This window comes from Kogia breviceps, chromosome 8 (genome assembly GCF_026419965.1).
Source record: "Kogia breviceps isolate mKogBre1 chromosome 8, mKogBre1 haplotype 1, whole genome shotgun sequence".
In the NCBI taxonomy this organism is placed as follows: domain Eukaryota; kingdom Metazoa; phylum Chordata; class Mammalia; order Artiodactyla; family Physeteridae; genus Kogia; species Kogia breviceps.
In genome coordinates this window covers 10,091,339-10,110,374 of record NC_081317.1, presented here as the reverse complement: position 1 = coordinate 10,110,374, position 19,036 = coordinate 10,091,339, and the positions used below count along the sequence as shown (strand labels likewise).

General features: G+C 44.2%; 3 protein-coding genes and 1 long non-coding RNA gene across 16 annotated transcripts in view; 3 read left to right on the top strand and 1 right to left on the bottom strand.

Moving 5' to 3' along the window:
- Positions 1-439: 439 nt before the first annotated feature.
- HSPA5 (heat shock protein family A (Hsp70) member 5) lies at positions 440-5,667 on the bottom strand. 2 transcript variants are annotated; one of them, XM_067040738.1, is made up of 9 exons: positions 5,542-5,646; positions 5,234-5,459; positions 4,914-5,145; positions 4,333-4,470; positions 3,914-4,026; positions 3,428-3,818; positions 3,059-3,296; positions 2,345-2,512; positions 440-1,351 (listed from the first exon to the last, which is right to left on the bottom strand). In XM_067040738.1, the coding sequence occupies exons 2-9, from the start codon at positions 5,356-5,358 to the stop codon at positions 789-791; spliced, it is 1,968 nt and encodes a 655-aa protein (XP_066896839.1). In that variant the 5' UTR covers positions 5,359-5,459; positions 5,542-5,646; the 3' UTR covers positions 440-788. The 2 variants fall into 2 exon arrangements, with proteins under 2 accessions (XP_066896839.1, XP_058929057.1); XM_059073074.2 differs by having other exon boundaries at positions 5,234-5,667.
- A 250-nt stretch (positions 5,668-5,917) lies between these two features.
- On the top strand, positions 5,918-10,238 carry LOC136794644 (uncharacterized). The gene is made up of 2 exons (XR_010841719.1): positions 5,918-6,092; positions 9,791-10,238. It is a non-coding gene; the product is annotated as an uncharacterized lncRNA (long non-coding RNA).
- Positions 10,239-11,705: 1,467 nt separating this feature from the next.
- LOC131761523 (homeobox protein MIXL1-like) lies at positions 11,706-12,551 on the top strand. Its single transcript, XM_059072369.2, has one exon. The coding sequence runs from the start codon at positions 11,706-11,708 to the stop codon at positions 12,549-12,551; it is 846 nt and encodes a 281-aa protein (XP_058928352.1).
- Positions 12,552-18,511: 5,960 nt separating this feature from the next.
- The window catches only part of GAPVD1 (GTPase activating protein and VPS9 domains 1), a 71,707-nt gene continuing 71,182 nt past the window's right edge, over positions 18,512-19,036 (top strand). For 3 of the 12 annotated variants that reach the window (XM_059072987.2, XM_067040734.1, XM_059072985.2), the window contains exon 1: positions 18,520-18,694. The gene's annotated coding sequence lies outside the window, so the exon portion shown is untranslated. Of the gene's footprint in view, positions 18,695-19,036 lie in introns of all 12 variants that reach the window. The other 9 variants (XM_067040731.1, XM_067040728.1, XM_067040730.1 and 6 more) reach the window with 7 other exon arrangements.

Here is a 19,036-nt window from a genome sequence, read left to right as displayed (position 1 = left end):
GAGATGGAGACTGACATAGCTGAGGTTCAAAAATATACCTTCACATTCTAAAATTATGAATTGAATCCAGGTGTGTAACGTTATCATCAGTGATCCATCACTCCATCAAATCTCAAAGGAATCCAAGCAGGTATAAAGCATCATTAGTAATAAAAAGCCACCAGAAGTTCTTGAAAGGTAAGGGGAAATAGAACATTTCAATTATGCTCAGGAAAACTCCACTCTTGGGCACTGTAAAATGGCCCTTGCCTAGTTAAGGATATGGATGAACCTCCCACCCCTTTTCTTAGATTAGGTTAGGCAGATTTCCAGAAATGACTGAATAAAAAAAAGTGTTTTCCTTACCTCAAAACGCCAAACACTCCCCTCAATCCGAGACTCTAACCTTAAAATAAATGACTAACCTAATTAGAAGCTTATCACAAAAATTAGACCAGTGTAAATAACAAACATTTATTGGTGTCACTTATGGTAGAAAAAAGTTCCTACACCAGATGCACATGACCCAATTGTTAAATAGAACATTTTCAAGGTGAACACACATCCTTAACCCAGCTTTTTTACCCACTTTTGGTGATAGCCAATTCTTCCTCGCCCCCCACCCCGAGACATGTGAGCAACTGCTAATGAAAAGCAGTAAACAGCCACTTGGGCTATAATAGCATTTTCAACTCCACTCCAAGGTGAAGATTCCAATTACATTCGAGACTTAAGTTCTCTCAATTTTCTCCTAACGAAAGTTCCTGAGTCCAGTTATTTACAATAATACAGCACTAGCAGAGCAGTGTCTACAACTCATCTTTGTCTGCTGGTTCCTCATCACCAGTTGGGGGAGGGCCTGCACTTCCATAGAGTTTGCTGATAATTGGCTGAACAATTTCTTCTAGCTCCTTCTTTTTAGCTTTGAAATCTTCAATGTCAGCATCTTGGTGACTTTCCAGCCACTCAATCTTTTCTTCTACAGCTTTTTCCATGGTCTCCTTATCTTCAGAGGAAAGTTTACCTCCCAGCTTTTCTTTATCTCCAATCTGATTCTTTAGAGAGTAGGCATAGCTTTCCAACTCATTTCTGGTGTCAATGCGCTCCTTGAGCTTTTTGTCTTCCTCGGCAAACTTCTCAGCATCATTGACCATCCTTTCAATTTCTTCAGGTGTCAGGCGATTTTGGTCATTGGTAATTGTGATTTTATTTTTGTTGCCTGTACCTTTGTCTTCAGCTGTCACTCGAAGAATGCCATTCACATCTATCTCAAAGGTGACTTCAATCTGTGGAACCCCACGGGGAGCAGGAGGAATTCCAGTCAGATCAAAAGTTCCCAGAAGGTGATTGTCTTTCGTCAGAGGTCGTTCACCTAGAAGTCACACACAAAAAAATTTGTTAGCTGTTACCGACAAACATTAGTACATCCGGATCCCTACGTTTCAGTCTGTTAGAGCCTGAGTGTCAAGGGCACTCTATCAACCTAGAAGTGGGTCAGTGATGGGAAAGGAACAGTGAGTTAAGTTAAAGTTACTAGTAATTCTTTTTTTTTTTTTTTTTTTTTTTTGTGGTACACGGGCCTCTCACTGTTGTGGTCTCTCCCGTTGCGGAGCGCAGGCTCCGGACACGCAAGGCTCAGCGGCCATGGCTCACGGGCCCAGCCGCTCCGCGGCATGTGGGATCTTCCCAGAGCGGGGCACGAACCCGTGTCCCATGCATCGGCAGGCGGATTCTCAACCACTGCGCCACCAGGGAAGCCCACTAGTAATTCTTAATTGAATTTCATCTACTTTATAGCAGTGTGAACCCTTTACTTATTCTTGTATTTTAATATTTATCTTTTTAATTTATTTATTTGGCTGCACCAGGTCTTAGCTGTGGCACGAGGGACCTTTTAGTTGTGGCATGTGAACTCAGTTTCAGCATGTGGGCTCTAGTTCCCCAACCAGGGATTGAAACCAGGACCCCTGCATTGGGAGTGCAGTCTTAGCCCCTGGGCAACCAGGGAAGTCCTTCTTCTTGTATTTTTGAATTTACTTATTTTGGCCATACCACGCAGCATGTGGGATCTTAGTTCCCCAGCCAGGGATCGAACCTGTGCCCCCTGCAGTGGAAGCATGGAGTCCTAACCATTGGACAGCCAGGGAATTCCCCCAGAAGGTATTTTTAATGGGAAAGAATGCTAGATAGCTAGATAAGAAACAGATTTTAGTACTGGCTCTACCAAACTCAATACTAGTTAAATTAGGGCCCTCCCACCAGAAAATAGCAGGGATTTCTTTCCCTAGACATTTCAATAGAGTATGTTAAAAGAAGTCAAGCTCTTCAAAAACATACCATGGTATTAACAAATGTAAGCAATTACCTTCATAGACCTTGATGGTAACAGTTGGCTGATTATCAGAGGCTGTAGAAAAGATTTGAGACTTCTTGGTGGGCACCACAGTGTTCCTTGGAATCAGTTTGGTCATGACACCTCCCACGGTTTCAATACCAAGTGTAAGGGGACATACATCAAGCAATACCAGATCACCTGCAAAGGTAAGTTAATCGAGCTAAGTTCTAATTCAGGAGTCACAGGAGCAATTCCAAGCAGACCCCACAAACAATACAACTTCATCTTTTCCATCTTGCCACTTGATTAGGTTCAATGCAAAATCATTTCAGAAGCAATGAATTAAATATAGTTGCTAAGGATCTTGAGACTGTGCCAGGTCTTGACCTCACTGTACCCTTTACTAGCTGTGTGAGCTTGCTGCTCATAATCTATTGCTTTCTAAAGCGACAGCTAATTATACTCTGAAGCACTATGGAATATGCTGTGACAATGACTTACCTGTATCTTTTTTTTTTTTTTTTTTTTTTTTTTTTTTTTTTTTTGCGATACGCGGGCCTCTCACTCTTGTGGCCTCTCCCGTTGAGGAGCACAGGCTCCGGAGGCGCAGGCTCAGCGGCCATGGCTCACGGGCCCAGCCGCTCCGCGGCATGTGGGATCCTCCCGGACCAGGGCATGAACCCATGTTCCCTGCATCGGCAGGCGGACTCTCAACCACTGCGCCACCAGGGAAGCCCGACTTACCTGTATCTTGATCACCAGAGAGTACACCAGCCTGGACAGCAGCACCATACGCTACAGCCTCATCTGGGTTTATGCCACGGGATGGCTCCTTGCCATTGAAAAACTCTTTAACCAGTTGTTGAATCTTTGGGATTCTAGTAGAGCCACCAACAAGAACAATTTCATCAATATCAGACTTCTTTAAATCAGAATCTTCCAGCACTTTCTGGACAGGCTTCATGGTAGAACGGAACAGGTCCTAGAATAAGTGACAAATTACTGTGATGATGCCTGTCATACCCAGGTATAGTCAAAATAACCTAAATCCATTTCCCAAACTCAGACAGCCTAACTAGATCTCATTAGCAAAGCAAAAAACAAGGAACATACCATGTTTAGCTCTTCAAATTTGGCCCGAGTCAGGGTCTCAGAAAAGTCTTCTCCTTCATAGAAGGACTCAATTTCAATTCTTGCTTGATGTTGAGAAGACAGGGCCCGTTTGGCCTTTTCAACCTCACGCCGGAGTTTCTGCACAGCTCTGTTGTCTTTCCGAACGTCTTTGCCAGTTTTCTTTTTGTAGAGCTTGATGAAGTGTTCCATGACACGCTGGTCAAAGTCTTCTCCACCCAAATGAGTATCTCCATTAGTGGCCACGACTTCAAAGACACCATTATCAATAGTGAGAAGAGAAACATCAAAGGTTCCACCACCCAAGTCAAACACCAGGATGTTCTTCTCCCCTTCCCTCTTATCCAGGCCATAAGCAATAGCAGCTGCTGTACTGTTAAAAGAATGAGAGAAAAAAAACAAATGACTTAGTTAAGTTTACCTTTCCCCATTTGGCAAACATGCCATATTTTTTAATTTAACACTTACGGCTCATTGATGATCCTCATAACATTCAACCCAGCAATAGTTCCAGCATCTTTGGTTGCCTGGCGTTGGGCATCATTGAAATAGGCTGGTACAGTAACAACTGCATGAGTAACCTAAAAGGATAACAAAAGATAATTAAACATATTTTATCACATGGCTTAACCTTTACTTAAGTTACAGCCAAACCATCGCTTTATTAAGATGGGTATAATATATAATTTTATACCCATGGATTTGCAAGCATTAAGTGATAACACATGAAAGGTGCTAGTATTTTGTTTGGCCTACAGTAAAGCACACAAGTAATTAAAACTGATGCATGGATGTCATTCAGATTTTTAAAACGACGAAAGCATCAACACAACACAATCAAGAATGGTAATAATAAAACTGCTTGACATTGTTCTAGGAATACTTACCTTCTTTCCCAAATAAGCCTCGGCAGTTTCCTTCATTTTAGTGAGAACCATGGCAGAAATTTCTTCAGGAGCAAATGTCTTTGTTTGCCCACCTCCAACATCAACTTGAATGTACGGTTTAGTTTTCTTTTCAACCACCTATTTTAAAGAATAATTATTTTCAGACGTAGAAGCAATGACATTTTAAACTTTAAAAAGAGGAATGTCTGAGACCCACTTCTTCCCCCACAGTTTGGTTTACTTTGGTCCTTTGGAGCTGAATATTGAACACAAATACTTTAAGAAGTATAGGTGCCTGATAATTACAAGCCTCTTCAGTTTTAATCAATATCTTAATGCTATAAACTATTACGGACAGAGTAGTTACGCGTGAAATTTCTTTGCCAACCTTACTTTCTTAAGTTCTGTAACACACTAAAACTATTAAATAAAAATTATAGATACACCGTGTCTGTATCCTTTTTGCTTGACTCTGCACTGTTTTTCAGTAACTTCTTAATTCTAAATACTCCCACCACCACCCCACTTTCTTTTTTTTTTTCTTCTCACTTTCTATTTGGAAGAGAAAAACCAGGTCGAACCTTGAAAGGCAAGAACTTGATGTCCTGCTGCACAGACGGGTCGTTCCATGTACGGCCGATGAGCCGCTTGGCGTCGAAGACCGTGTTCTCAGGATTGGAGGTGAGCTGGTTCTTGGCTGCATCGCCGATCAGACGCTCCCCTTCAGGAGTGAAGGCCACATAAGACGGCGTGATGCGGTTGCCCTGATCATTGGCGATGATCTCCACGCGGCCGTTCTTGAACACCCCGACGCTGACGGAAAAACCGAAGAAATCAGCGACGCTCACGGGAGTCCAAAAAGCCACTCCCCATTCTCCCCTTTTCCACAAACCCCACTTACCAGGAGTACGTGGTGCCCAGGTCGATACCGACCACCGTGCCCACGTCCTCCTTCTTGTCCTCCTCCTCCGGCCGCGCCGCGCCGAGCATCAGCAGCAGCACCGCAGCCACAAGGGAGAGCTTCATCTTGCCGGCACCGTTGTCCACTCACTCAGCAGGCAGGCAGGGCTTCGCAGGCAAACCAGCCACAGACCGCCGCAACACGAGAGCGCACCGAGATGCCCGAGCTGAGGACGACACAGCCCGGGGTCGGGAAGAGAAGCGTACAAGGCGAAGGGCAGGTCCGGAACGGCAGGCCGCGGCACCTACCTCTCACACGCACGAAAACCCCAAATCGACGCGCCTGTGAGAGCTCAGCCAACGTCGACCGCGCCGTTGCCTACTCCGCTTATATAACCTCCCTCCAGCCCCGTCGTGGAGGCTGCCGATTGGCCTAGGCCCTGCTCGTTGGAGGCCGCTGATTGGTCCAGGCCACCAAGCTGGCCGCTGCGGATTCGAAGCGGCCTCCTCTGCAGCTAACGTCACCGCGACGCCCCCTGCGCTGACTCATTGGCTGCTGGGCGCTCCCAACAGCCACCAATGGGAAGCAACATCCGCCCCATGCTCTGGCTCCATTGGTTTAGCAGCTGCCTGTCCGTGACGCGACCTCCCACTCCGAGGCTGTTTCCGTCGGTAACTGCTGAGGTCCCGCCTCCACGCTGGGCCCTAAGGATGCTGGAGCCAGTCCGGCGTGCAAGATGCCCTCAAGGCAGTGGGACCTCGGTCCCTTGCTTCTCCACTGCCCGCCCGCCTGCCCTTCCTCCATCCCTCCCAAGGGAAGCGGCTCTTCCTCCTCCTCGCCTCCATCCCGTCCCAGGCAGGCAGGTATCAGCGTAGACGCTGTGATCACCTCAGAACAAATTTCTCTGCCCTTCATAGCTACTACGGGTACTAGAGTGTCCAAGCCCCAGGGCCTTTTGTTGCTAACTGGGCCGCAGCCCTCGACTAGGGCCTGGTCTGGGCACTGCCCGACCGCGAGTCATGGCTCCTACTAGCCAGTTATTTCTCCCCGGCACCCCCTGCCTCGCTATCTTTGTCTATACTAGGCCTCTCCACATTGCCTTGCCCCACGGTAAGTCCCAGGGCAGGCCTGGTCAAAGTAATTGACTCCTAAGTAAATGACTCCGGAGTTCCCTCCCGATGTGGCAGCTCTCCCCTGAAGAGCTTACTAATGCCATCACTCCCACCCTGGGATGTATCATTTTCCTAGCTTGTCACCCCCTGTCTTTCCTCTTCCTGCCCATCATTTCCCATTGTGGATCAGATTGTCATTTACAAGGCCTTCCTCATCCTTTTTGGATATGTTTTTACCTTCACTCCTTCTGGAAAAGGTCTGATCTGTGCTTAAACGCATTAGATAGACAAAAACGTCTTGATAATGCCTTACTCTTGAAGCAAAAAGTATAAAGGCTTCTATTTACTTCAGGCTTACTATGTGCCAAGCATTAGTCTGTCTCCTGTGCCTTTTGGTCCTTACAGTTCAATACTTGGCATTTTCCATTTTACAGATGAGAAAATTGAAACCAAAAGAGATTAATTAACTAGCTTAAAGTCATAGAGCTGATAAGTGATGGAGTTAGGATATCCAAGTCAGCTTGACTCTGTAGCCAATTCTCTTAACAATTTTTAAAAATGAAGTTCATTTATTCAACAAATCTTTTGGGGGGGCCTACTAGAGACGGGCCAGAGGCTTGACACAAAATATTTGTGAGATGATTACACACGATTCATGGGACTTATCATAGTCAGGAGCTAATGACTCTAGTATTTTTTGCACTGAATGTTTTCTTGAGATTCACTAGTATGAGCAACACTGTGTCCAAATAGCACTGAAACATCTTACACGCAGTTGACTAAGATGCTGAGCCTAGGAGTCAGTGCTCAAGAATTTTTCTATCTCCTTTAGTGCTCCTCAAGGTTATACTGGTGACTCAGAGTTGACTCCATTCTTACAACAGAAGTTGCATCATCCGTCTCTTTCTTTTTTTTTTTTGTGGTACGCAGCCCTCACTGTTGTGGCCTCTCCCGTTGCAGAGCACAGGCTTCGGACGCACAGGCTCAGCGGCCATGGCTCATGGGACCATCCACTCCGTGGCATGTGGGATCTTCCCGGACCAGGGCACGCACCCGTGTCCCCTGCATTGGCAGGCAGACTCTCAACCACTGCGCCACCAGGGAAGCCCTATCCGTCTCTTTCAACAGGATTTGTATACTGCTGTAACACTGACCCTTCTTTAGGTTACATTAGTCCATTATCAAGATAGAAATCAGCATTCCACCACATTACAGCTACGTATAATTTCAAGCAAATTTTCTGTATATATCATATTCCATATCCATTAAAAAGAGAGCTCTTAGTTTCAGCCTCACCCTTGATTGATGGAGTAAGCTTTGCAACTCTACTTTTTCTGAGATTTAGAAAAGTGATATCTGGCTAACTGCTAAAGGGAATTGAGTATATTGGTGGTTGTAGTATCTTTTAAATGTCAAGTATATTAGGTATGTTATATATTACAATATATTGCAAAGTGCAGTCATTTATGGATTGAATAGGAAAGTGCATAAATAAATCTAGTTTGCTGAATTGTAAATGCTGATAATAGTATCAGTGCCAAGTTATCAATATTTAAATAAGTGCTAGACACTATGCTAAATGTTTTAAGTGCATTATCTCTTTTAATCCTCATTTTAAAAAAATGAAAACATTTTTTTAAAACCCTAATTTTAGGGCTAAGGAATCCTAAACTCCAAGAGGCAAAGAAACTTGCGCAGGAGATCACACAGCTGAGAAGATATGGAGCCAGGATTTGAGCTTTGGCAGTTTAATTTTTAATTTCTATAGTCTAGGTTGTCATCCTGAGCTTCAGGTTTAGAAGACTTACATATGGTTTTTAGGATATAGAGTAGTTACATAGTTTACAAGTATTTTGATATTGGGAGACAGACAAATGTAGAGTTTATCCAGTAATTTAAACCAGCTCATTTCACTTGTGCTCTTATGGGTAAGAAAATAGATTTCTATTTCCCATCTGATCTCAGAAAGCTAAGCAGAGTCAGGACTGATTAGGAATGAATGTTATTTAGTCCCCAAATCTTCCTTTCTGAAAGGGAATTAAAGGCATAGAGCAAGAAGGAAAAGGAAAAGTCCTATGTAATTGACAAGTTGAATGTTGACTGACAAGTTGAAGTTCTGATAATTAAGAATTTTTCACATGCTTTGTTGGAGAGAATATTCAACTAAGAGATAGGACACATGACCGTAGGAAAAAACAACCTCCCAGAGCCTCAGTTTCTTCATCTATTGAATGTCAGGGATTTCTGTCCCTGCCTGTCTTAGTGGCTTGTTTCAAGGATCAAATAAGGGCTTCCCTCATGGCGCAATGGTTGAGAATCTGCCTGCCAATGCAGGGGACACGGGTTCGAGCCCTGGTTCGGGAAGATCCCACATGCCGCGGAGCAACTAGGTCCGTGAGCCACAACTACTGAGCCTGCTCGTCTGGAGCCTGTGCTCTGCAACAAGAGAGGCTGCGACAGTGGGAGGCTCACGCACCACAATGAAAGTGGCCCCTGCTTGCTGCAACTAGAGAAAGCCCTCGCACAGAAACGAAGACCCAACACAGCCAAAAATAGATTAATTAATTAATTTTTTTTAAAGGGTCAAATGAGATACTGTATGGGAAAGTTGTAGAATAGTGGTAATGCTATTATTTATCATGTAAATATACTATTAGAATAAATTTTAGACGCTCTTCAAGAAAACCACCTCTTGAGAGTGAATTTTCAAGATTTCTATCAATGGGAAATAATAAGTTTGGTGATTACACTGAATTTGACAAAGATTTTTGGAAATGCTTTGAAAAGTGCTACATCTAATTACTCTCTTGGGGACGTCCCTGGTGGTCCAGTGGGTGAGACTTTGTGCTCCCAATGCAAGGGGCCCTGGGTTCCATCCCTGGTCAAAGAACTAGACCCCACATGCATGTCTCAACTAAAGATCCCGTGGCGAATATCCCCTGGTGTAGATCCTGAATGCTGCAGCTAAGACCCAGTGCAGCCAAAATTTACCAAAAAAAAAAAAATCTTATATTGGCCACAAAGATGTCTTTTTTTTTTTTTTTGGTATGCGGACCTCTCACTGTTGTGGCCTCTCCTGCTGCGGAGCACAGGCTCCGGATGCGCAGGCTCAGCGGCCGTGGCTCACGGGCCTAGGCTCAGCGGCCATGGCTCACGGGCCCAGCCGCTCCGCAGCACTTGGGATCCTCCCAGACCGGGGCACAAACCTGCGTCCCCTGCATCGGCAGGCGGACTCCCAACCACTGCGCCACCAGGGAAGCCCAAAGATGTCTTTTTTATTAAGAGACTGGGAATAATTCCTTAGCCTTCATTAAATAAGGGAGTGAAAGAAAAGTATCTCCCTAATACCTGAGCTGGGAGTAATAGGAGGTATGAATCATGTAAGACTTTTTAGTACTTCTGAAGGTGCAATGTGCTATTCAATAAGTTTTGTCTTCACTTTTAGAAAATGAATTTAATCATTAATAGAGAAACTTCCCTGCCCTTCCCCACACACAAAAGCAACAAACAGGGCTTCCGTGGTGGTGCAATGGTTAAGAATCCACCTGCGAATGCAGGGGACACGGGTTCGAGCCCTAGTCCAGGAAGATCCCACATGCCGCGGAGCAAGTAAGCCTATGCGCCACAACTACTGAGCCTGAGTTCTAGAGCCCGCGAGCCACAACTACTGAGCCCGCGTTCTGCAACTACTGAAGCCCGCACACCTAGAGCCCGTGCTCCACAACAAGAGAAGCCACCGCAATGAGAAGCCTGCGCACCACAGTGAGGAGTTGGCCCCGCTCGCTGCAACTAGAGAAAGTTGCTGCGTGGAGCAACGAAGACCCAATGCAGCCAAAACTAAATAAATTAAATAAATAAATTAAATAAATAAATTTTTAAAAAGTAACAATGCATTTTCTGTTCTTCACGTGTTTTTTTTTTTGGAGAAGTGTATTTAGGAGAGCATGTGTCAGTGTGACGGGAAAGATCATGGGGTTTGCAAGCATTAAAAACTGAGTTTGGGCTTCCCTGGTGGTGCAGTGGTTGGGAGTCCACCTGCCAATGCAGGGGACACGGGTTGGTGCCCCGGTCCGGGAAGATCCCACATGCTACGGAGCGGCTGGGCCCGTGAGCCATGGCCGCTGAGCCTGCGCGTCCGGAGCCTGTGCTCCGCAACGGGAGAGACCACAACAGTGAGAGGCCCGCGTACCGCAAAAAAAAAAAAAAAAAAAAAAAAGTATTTTTAAAAATCTGTCTCTTTTATATCTATATAATTCAATTGGAATTTATTTTTTAATATATGTGAGTTGTATATAGTGTGAGTAAAGTTAATTTTTTTCCACATGGATACGCAAATGTCCCAGCACCATTTTTCATAGTAGTATTTTGTTAGCCTCTGTCTTAATTTCTATAGCTATATAGAGCTGGCCCTTGAACAACACAGGTTTGAACTGCATGGGTCCACACGTGTTTTCAATAGGAAATACTACAGTACTACACAATCTGAGGTTGGTTGAATCTGTGGACGCAGAACTGTGGATACAGAGGAACAACTGTTAGTTACATTCAGATTTTGTGCTATGCAGAGGGTTGGTGCCCCTAACCCCACACATTGGTCAAGGGTCAACTGTAATAAATTTTGATATCTGGTAGGACAAGTCCTTCTTCCACGTTACTCTTCTTCAGGAGTGTTGTTGGCCAATCTTGGTGCTTTGTATTTCCATATAAATTTTAGAATTAGCTTATAAAGTTAGCAAAACAAATTTTATTACGTAAAAAAAGCAGGTTACTCAATAGTATGAGAGTACTATACCACTTATTTTTAAAATAAGCTTTACAAAGTATTAAGTTTCTATTTAACTTATTTCTGTATTCTAGAATTTCTTTAATTTGCATGAATTTGGCATTTAAAAAATTGTTAGAGTAATTTCCATTTTGAAATGACAATTTATGATTTATCAGTATGATGAAATATTATGTAGCCATTAAAATTGTTGATATCCGATTTTCAAAGAGTATATAAATTGTAAGCATGTTACTTTTTTTGTCTATACTTTTTGTTATTAAAAAAATCTCTGGGGCTTCCCTGGTGGTGCAGTGGTTGAGAATCCGCCTGCCAATGCAGGGGACACGGGTTTGTGCCCCGGTACGGGAAGATCCCACATGCCGCGGAGCAGCTAGGCCAGTGAACCATGGCCACTGAGCCTGCGCGTCCGGAGCCTGTGCTCCGGAACGGGAGAGGCCACAACAGTGAGAGGCCCGCGTATCGGAAAAAAAAAAAAAAAAAAAAAAAAATCTCTGGAGTGCATCTACAGGACTCCTAGAGAGAGGGAGGCGGTTCGCGCTGAAGTTCCTTGCTCGTCTGCAGGCGCGTCCTTGTCATGTCTTCGAAGGGGCCCCAAGATGGCCGCAGGCACAAGAGAACCAAGTTCGACAAAAACCAATACAAGATTCTTACTGAGGCTTTTAGGAGTGACGCTTACCCTGATATTAATGTCAGAATAGATCTGGCCAAGCGAACCCAGATTCCTGAGCCGAGAATCCAGGTCTGGTTTCAGAACAGGAGAGCTCGAGTTCTTCTGAAGAATACCCAGAAGGAAGAGGCACAACCCCCAGTTCCAGAACCTATTCAGGGAGGAGTCGGCGCCCCAGTTCCAGGATCCAATCAAGGTGGACTCTGTGCCCCCGACAGCCCTTGCCAGCAGGGTCTTCTGGTGGCCCAGAGAGATGCCCGTTTTTTTTCCTGGAAGCCGGAAGATGTTTCTGGTCAAGCTGTTTTTGGGGAGTGTGCTGGTGGCCTGGGTGTGAATATGGCCTTGCCTGACCTGCAGGCCCCAGCTAATGAGCCTTCTGGAGACCTCCACTCGTCTCTCTCCTCGGGCTTCAGCCCCAAAGTTCTTAACGCTTCCCAACAGCGCTTCTCACAGCTGGAAGACCGCAGTGCAGAGACTCATTTGGGGGACCCTGGACAGCTCCTGGCACATGGGAACTGGGGCCTGCTGTGGTGCGGGCAGCATTCTTCCTCTGGAGAACAGCAACCATGGTGGAGCTGGCAGCCTCGGCCTGCTCTGGAGTCAGAGGTGGCACCCCAGCAGCTGCTGTCCCATAACCAGGAGGCCTGGGCGCCACTGTGGTCCTGTTTGCCCCTCTGCCCACTCCAGCGTCTTCACCCCTTAACCCTCTCTGCCCAGAAGCCCTGTTCCCATCCTGCTTCTCCTCAGCCCTAACCAGTGAAGGCACCTGCCAGCATCAGGAGCCGTTTCCATCCCTACGTCTGAGAAAAGACCTTAGTGGGAGACCCTAGAGCACCACAGCCCTCAGCCATTGCAGCGGTGGGAACAGCACTTGAAGCCTTTGCTACAGCAAAACAGTGGAAATAACCTAAGTAAGTGTGAGTTGATAGAAGACAGTTTAAATGAACTAGGGCTCATCCATACTTTTAATATTATGCAAAATTGAAAAGGGATTTGAAGATTTGTATATTTTGCCATGGAGAGGTCTCCTAGACATACTTCTCAGGAAATGAAGTTGTCAGGATGGAAGGGCATAAAGTCCATATAGGGGATATGGAGGAGAGGCAGAGGACCAAAGGGGTTTCCTTAGATGTGAGGAAAAAGGATCTTTAAAAGTCCATCTGTCCTGCCTTTTGTGGTTGATCAACATAGAGCACTTAAATTGTTCTATAAACCTTAGAAGGGACTGAGGGATAGGGTGAGGGCTGATTTGTAGAAATATACTCAAAAATCAAAAAAGAATGAGGAGTCAAAAAAAAAATCTCTGTTTATCTATCAGGAGCTTAACAAGCTTGAAAAACTTTGAGAACTTAAAACTAAGTAATAGGGCTTCCCTGGTGGCACAGTGGTTGAGAGTCCACCTGCCGGTGCAGGGGATGCGGGTTCGTGCCCGGTCTGGGGGGGATCCCACATGCCGTGGAGCGGCTGGGCCCGTGAGCCATGGCCGCTGGTCCTGCGCGTCCGGAGCCTGTGCTCCGCAACTGGAGAGGCCCGCGTACCGAAAAAAAAAAAAAAAAAAAAAAAAAAAAAACTAAGTAATACAAGACAATGAAAAAAGTTGTCAGTGAAAGATGTAAAATACGATTACGTTAAAGATATTTCATATATTATAATTAGTCATGGGTTAAATTCAAATACAGATAATGCACGAAAGCTTTATGTTCCGTTAACATTACAGCTCCTATCGGTCTGGACATCCCTTGCACTGGTAGAAAAATAAGTTTTATAGTAGATTTCGTTGGGCTGAAGTGTGAGTTGCATGATTTATGATCCTGTTCTACAGGAAATGATCCTCATTTCCAGTATTCTCAAGTTTTAGGCTTTTATGCTGTTGTCCTTGATTTAGCCAATAATTTAAAATTCCTTGGCAAATGTTACAAAACCATACAACTATGTGAATACACTGCCTTAAATCATAAGCTCCATCAGCTTCATAGTTAATCGACCTCTGAGTATCACTATTTCTGAACCTGCCAGTGGGGGCCAGTGCAGGACAACCAAGGGCCCAGAGCATGGAGTAGGGCTGTGACTGGAATCTTGTCCTTTACTTTCAATTGGACTGTTTAAGTGCAAAAAGGACTTTATGAAGGATATTTTGTGCCACTTGTGTATAGGACAGCTTCCATGTCAGTCTCTTTGGATTTTCCAGAGGTTTAGAAAAATTTTCCCATTAAGAAATAACATATAGTTAATTCACATGTCCTTTTTGTTATTCAAAATGTGATGAGTCAACCTAAATGTCCATCAACAGGGGATGCTAAATTAACTAGGGTAGATTGTACTATGGAAGTATTGTGCAAGGTTCAAAACAATGAGGTAGATTTTTATGTATCTATGTGGAAAGATGCCAGGATTTACTATTACATGAAAAAAGCATTATAGAACATGGAACAGTATGTACAATGTGATTCTATTTGGGTTAAACAACCCGCCACCAAATCTGGGCAGTTACCTATCAAATTGACAAGAGTGGCTCCTGGATGGAATTGGGTGGGAATCAAGAGGAAATTTTGACTTATTTGTATTGTATACATTTTTAAAATTTTATTATTTATTTATTTATTCTTAAAATTTTTATATTGGAGTATAGTCGATTTACAATATTGTGTTAGACTCAGATATACAGCAAAGTGATTTAGTTATATGCATACATACACCTATATTTTTTCAGATTCTTTTCCCATATAGGTTATTACAGAGTATTGAGTAGAGTTCCCTGTGCTATACAGTAGGTCCTTGTTGATTAACTATTTTATATATAGCAGTGTGTATATGTTAATCTCCACCTCCTAGTTTATCCCTCCCCCCCCCCCACCTTTCCTCTTTGGTAACTGTAAGTTTGTTTTCTAAGTCTGTGATTCTGTTTTGTAAATAAGTTCATTTGTATCATTTTTTAGATTCCACATTAAGTGATATCATGATATTTGTCTTTCTCTGTATGACTTACTTCACTTAGTATGATATCTCTAGGTCCATCCATGTTGTGTATTGTATACATTTTTAAGAACAAGAATTAATATATTACTTGTCAGATTGCAAATAAATTTTATAAAAGAAATTAAGAAACAAAAAACGACTAAGTTAGCCTTTAGCATTGAATGTTTGCCTGCTGTTTGAGTTTGAACTATGTCAAAGCATAACATTTGTGTTTTGCTGTATGGTAAAAAGCTTTGACCTACCTCCTTTGGTTTTAACTTCATAACAATCAGATGGGATAGATAGGGTTGGTGACGTTTCTGTTTTACAGTTGAAAATACAGTCTCAGGGACTTCCCTGGTGGTCCAGTAGGTACGACTCCAAGCTCCCAGTGCAGGGGGCCCAGGTTCCATCCCTGGTTGGGGAACTAGATCCCGCATGCATGCCGCAACTAAAGAGCCAGACGCCCCACGTGCCGCAGCTAAGACCTGGCGCAGCCAAAACAAACAAATAATTATTTTTTTAATTTTTAAAAATAAATTAAAAAAGAAAATACAGTCTCAGAGTTCATTCTCTGCTGTATTGGTTTCTATCCATGTTATTGCTATATTTACATATCACCTAGTTTATAATTTAATTGTCTCAGATGAGACACTAAGATTAATCTTTGCACAAGCTGTAGCTATCTACACCTAAGTATGTACTGCTTCAAATTAATTCATTTCCCAATCTGTGTGCCAAGTAGATTAAAAAAATTGCACATAGATGAAGTCCTTGTTTTTCTCCCTTTCATCTTGCTCTCCTTCGTCCTAATCTTTATTTCTTTCTGGATATGGCCCTGCTTTTCTTTCTGGTATGGTTTGCTCTCAATTAACTGTCGTATTTCTTTCCTAAGTATAGATGCATAATAACTTAAATGTTACTTTTCGCAGGGGCATGTGTTTTTTAACTAGGATCTCTTGAGGAACAGCCTCCAAATTCAAACGAATGCAGGTATTGGACTAGATGATCTCTGATACTCAGCTCTAACATCCAGGATTCAATGTTTCTAACGCTAAGGATGACATTTCAGGGGGCTTTCATGGATGTGAGGAAAAAATATTTTTGTCCAGAAACACTTGCCAAAGACCCCCAAATCACTTGGCATAGCACCTGCTATCTCGTCTTACCTCCAAGACTGGCTGTGCACAAATGAAGAAAAGAACATTAAAAAAATTTCTGAGTATGTCAATGCTCTCTGCTTCTGCGGCAGAGTATGAGGTTGAGCATGTGAAGAACTGAGCTCTGATCAAGATCTGGTATGAATTCTGTGACTAGGGACAAGCAATTTCATATCCCTGTATGTCAAGGAAGGCTGAGTGATGTAGTGGAAGGAAAAAGGCTTTGGCCATGTTTTACTGTTTATTCATCCATTCTTTTTTTTTTTTTTTAAAGAAGATATGTATTACATCCTAGGTAGTATGGCAGGTTCCAGAGAGATAGTGGTGAATAAGACAGGGTTCTCTGCCCTCAAGGAGTACTATTTATTGAGTGTCTTTTCACCTCTTGAGTTCACTTTCCCCTGTGTGAAAGGCATTGAGAAAAATACTTCATATTCCACAAGAATTACCGTTGTTGTGATCATTGTTCTAGTGTGCAGTTTGTGTTCCTTGGATGTGCTGGCTGGAAAAAAATGATTGAGAACAACTTACCTAGTTCAAGCTTTTCATTTGTAGGTTGACAGAGAAGAGCTCAGAACAACTAATTGACCATCCTAGTGCCCTTTTTACTTATTACACACAGTGCGGTTTCTTCACAACCCTCAAGAGCTTTTTGCAACTTTGGGGGCCCTTTCCTTTCCCCTTAACCTGGCCTGTGTGCTCCAGCTCACTTATAGTACTGTACTCGGTGTTAAGTGAGAGCAAACTGTGAATGCATTCATTTTGCTCAGGCTGGGTTCTTCCTTAGCAATCCTCACATGCCATTTCTTTATTCAAATCCTACCATTCAGTAACTCTCAAGTGTTAACTTCCTTCTTAAAGTCATGGCCCCTCAATTTGATGAAGACTTTTGCCAGGAATCTGGAGCTTAGCTTATTATTATGATCCTTAATCTGTGTGAATTATCGTTTTACCCTAAATTGTAAACCATATCCTGTTGCCTTTTTCATTCCCTTGTTGCTTTGGACAATGTTTTATAACAGAGTTGAGGAATAATCTTTGATCTGATGGAATTCTTGATTCAGTTTAATGGCAATATGATAGCAATAATACCTGACCAGTATGCTGGTCAGGTATACTGAATGCTCTTTTTTTTTTTTTTTTAAGTTTTTTTCATAGAATGCTCTTGTGGTAATAAAACAAGGCTGGGCTTCCCTGGTGGCGCAGTGGTTGAGAGTCTGCCTGCTAATTCAGGGGACGCGGGTTCGAGCCCTGGTCTGGGAGGATCCCACATGCCTTGGAGCAACTGGGCCCGTGAACCACAACTACTGAGCCTGCGTGTCTGGAGCCTGTGCTCCGCAACAAGAGAGGCCGCGATAGAGGCCCACGCGCTGCGATGAAGAGTGGCCCCCGCTTGCCACAACGAGAGAAAACCCTCCTCACACAGAAACGAAGACCCAACACAGCAAAAATAAAATTAATAAAATTAATAAACTCCTACCCCCAACATCTTCTACCAAAAAAAAAAAAGAAAAAAGAATGAATCCAGGCATTCTTCTCTGAGTCTGCAACATCAACTCAAAACTTTAAAAAAATAATAATAAATTCAAAAAATAAATAAATAAAACAGGCTATAAATCTGAGGCAAATTTTGACAATTTTTAAAGATAATACATCAAGGAGGATGACTGAATGGAAAGCAGTCTGGGAGCTGAATCAGATCTGAAATTGTTGCAAAACTGACGCTTTTTTTTGGTCTGGAGACTCCTAGTGTTGGAGGATATAATCATTGTGTTCAATTTTTTGAAAGCCTATCAAGTGGAAAACATTCTATATTGCTCCAGGCAGCATAACAACTAGCAATGGAAGAAAGTAAATGGGAAGTAGATTTTGGTTCAGCAGAAGAACTTTCTAACATTTAACGCTGCCCAGCAATTGACCAGGCCTCCTTACTTAAGGAAGTGAGCACCCTGAAATTTGAACTGTTTGAAATAGAAGTTGGGTGACTATCTGGCTGGAGTGTACAAGAGGGAATTCCTGCCTGGGCCGGAGGTGGACTAATGACCTTTAAGCTGTCTTGCAATTCTAAGGTTTCTAGGACTGTTCAGCTCAGTTAACTTTATATTTGAATATATCTGAATTGTTTTTATAAAAAAATTTGTATTAGATAAATTGTCAATCGACCTAAAAAACTGTATGGTCAAGTAAAATTTGATAAAAGGAGTGGGAAATCAAGTTTAAGACTGAAAATCCAGATAACACAAAGGCAATTAATGACCCTTTGACAGAAAGGAAGAAGAGGGGTGTGTGGGTGTGTGTGTTTCAAATGATGTGTTCTGGCCAAGTGACACTTGTTATCTAAAACATAAATGCTCTAAATTGTTTTACTTTACACATACTTGCTCAGCCGGATTATTCACATAGTACGGTACGGTACGGTACGGTACGCAGTACCGTACGCGGAAGCAAGGGCGAGTGTTTGGTGAACAATTTTCCGGAAGCCGTTTCGCGGTACCCCAGCAGCTCAAGACCGCTCCAGCCTGCCGCGGACTTGGGTGGTAAAAGCGGAAGAGGCACCGCTGGCTGCCGGCCTGAACTACTAGTCCCAGGGGCCCCCGCGGCGCCGCGCACGCGCCATGGCGTGGCGGCAGCGCCGCCGCAGGACGCAGGGAAGCCAACTAGCGAGTGGCGGCGGCTGTGGCGGCGGCGGCGGCGGTGGCAGTTCGCCGCGAGGGCAACGGATACGAGGCCGAGTGGCGGTCCTGCGGAGAGCTCGGTGCCCTCCTCCGCATGGTCTTCTTGGTGAGTGCATGTCCCCGATACAGCTGCGCGGAGTGCGCGTCTCCTTGCCTGGCGGCCGTGCTGCTTCGGCCTAGGGCCGCAGCCTGCGCTGACGGTGGGCCGCCGGGTCCAGCTGACCCCTGGGCCCTTCCGTGCAGTGAGGGGAGAAGTGGGGGTGGGGGCACACGGTTAGGTCCAGGGGAGAGATGTGGCGGCGCGCAGAGGCCAGGGCAGCCTGGGGCAGACTGGAGGGAGGGACGCGTGGGGGATGGGATGGGAAGGGACTGGAGGACCGCGGGGTGGCTTCGGGTGAGAGCCAGAGGCGAGCGACCTGGCAGCCAGGGAACTGAGTATGGGAGGTGA

Excerpts from the sequence above, each read along its gene's own strand:
- HSPA5 (XM_059073074.2), bottom strand. The coding sequence starts at position 5,358 with ATGAAGCTCTCCCTTGTGGCTGCGGTGCTGCTGCTGATGCTCGGCGCG. Across the intron at positions 4,471-4,913 it reads TCAAGTTCTTGCCTTTCAAG|GTGGTTGAAAAGAAAACTAA; the intron begins GTTCGACCTGGT and ends TCTTTAAAATAG. Across the intron at positions 1,352-2,344 it reads TACCATCAAGGTCTATGAAG|GTGAACGACCTCTGACGAAA; the intron begins GTAATTGCTTAC and ends TGTGACTTCTAG.
- LOC131761523 (XM_059072369.2), top strand. The coding sequence starts at position 11,706 with ATGTCTTCGAAGGGGCCCCAAGATGGCCGCAGGCACAAGAGAACCAAG.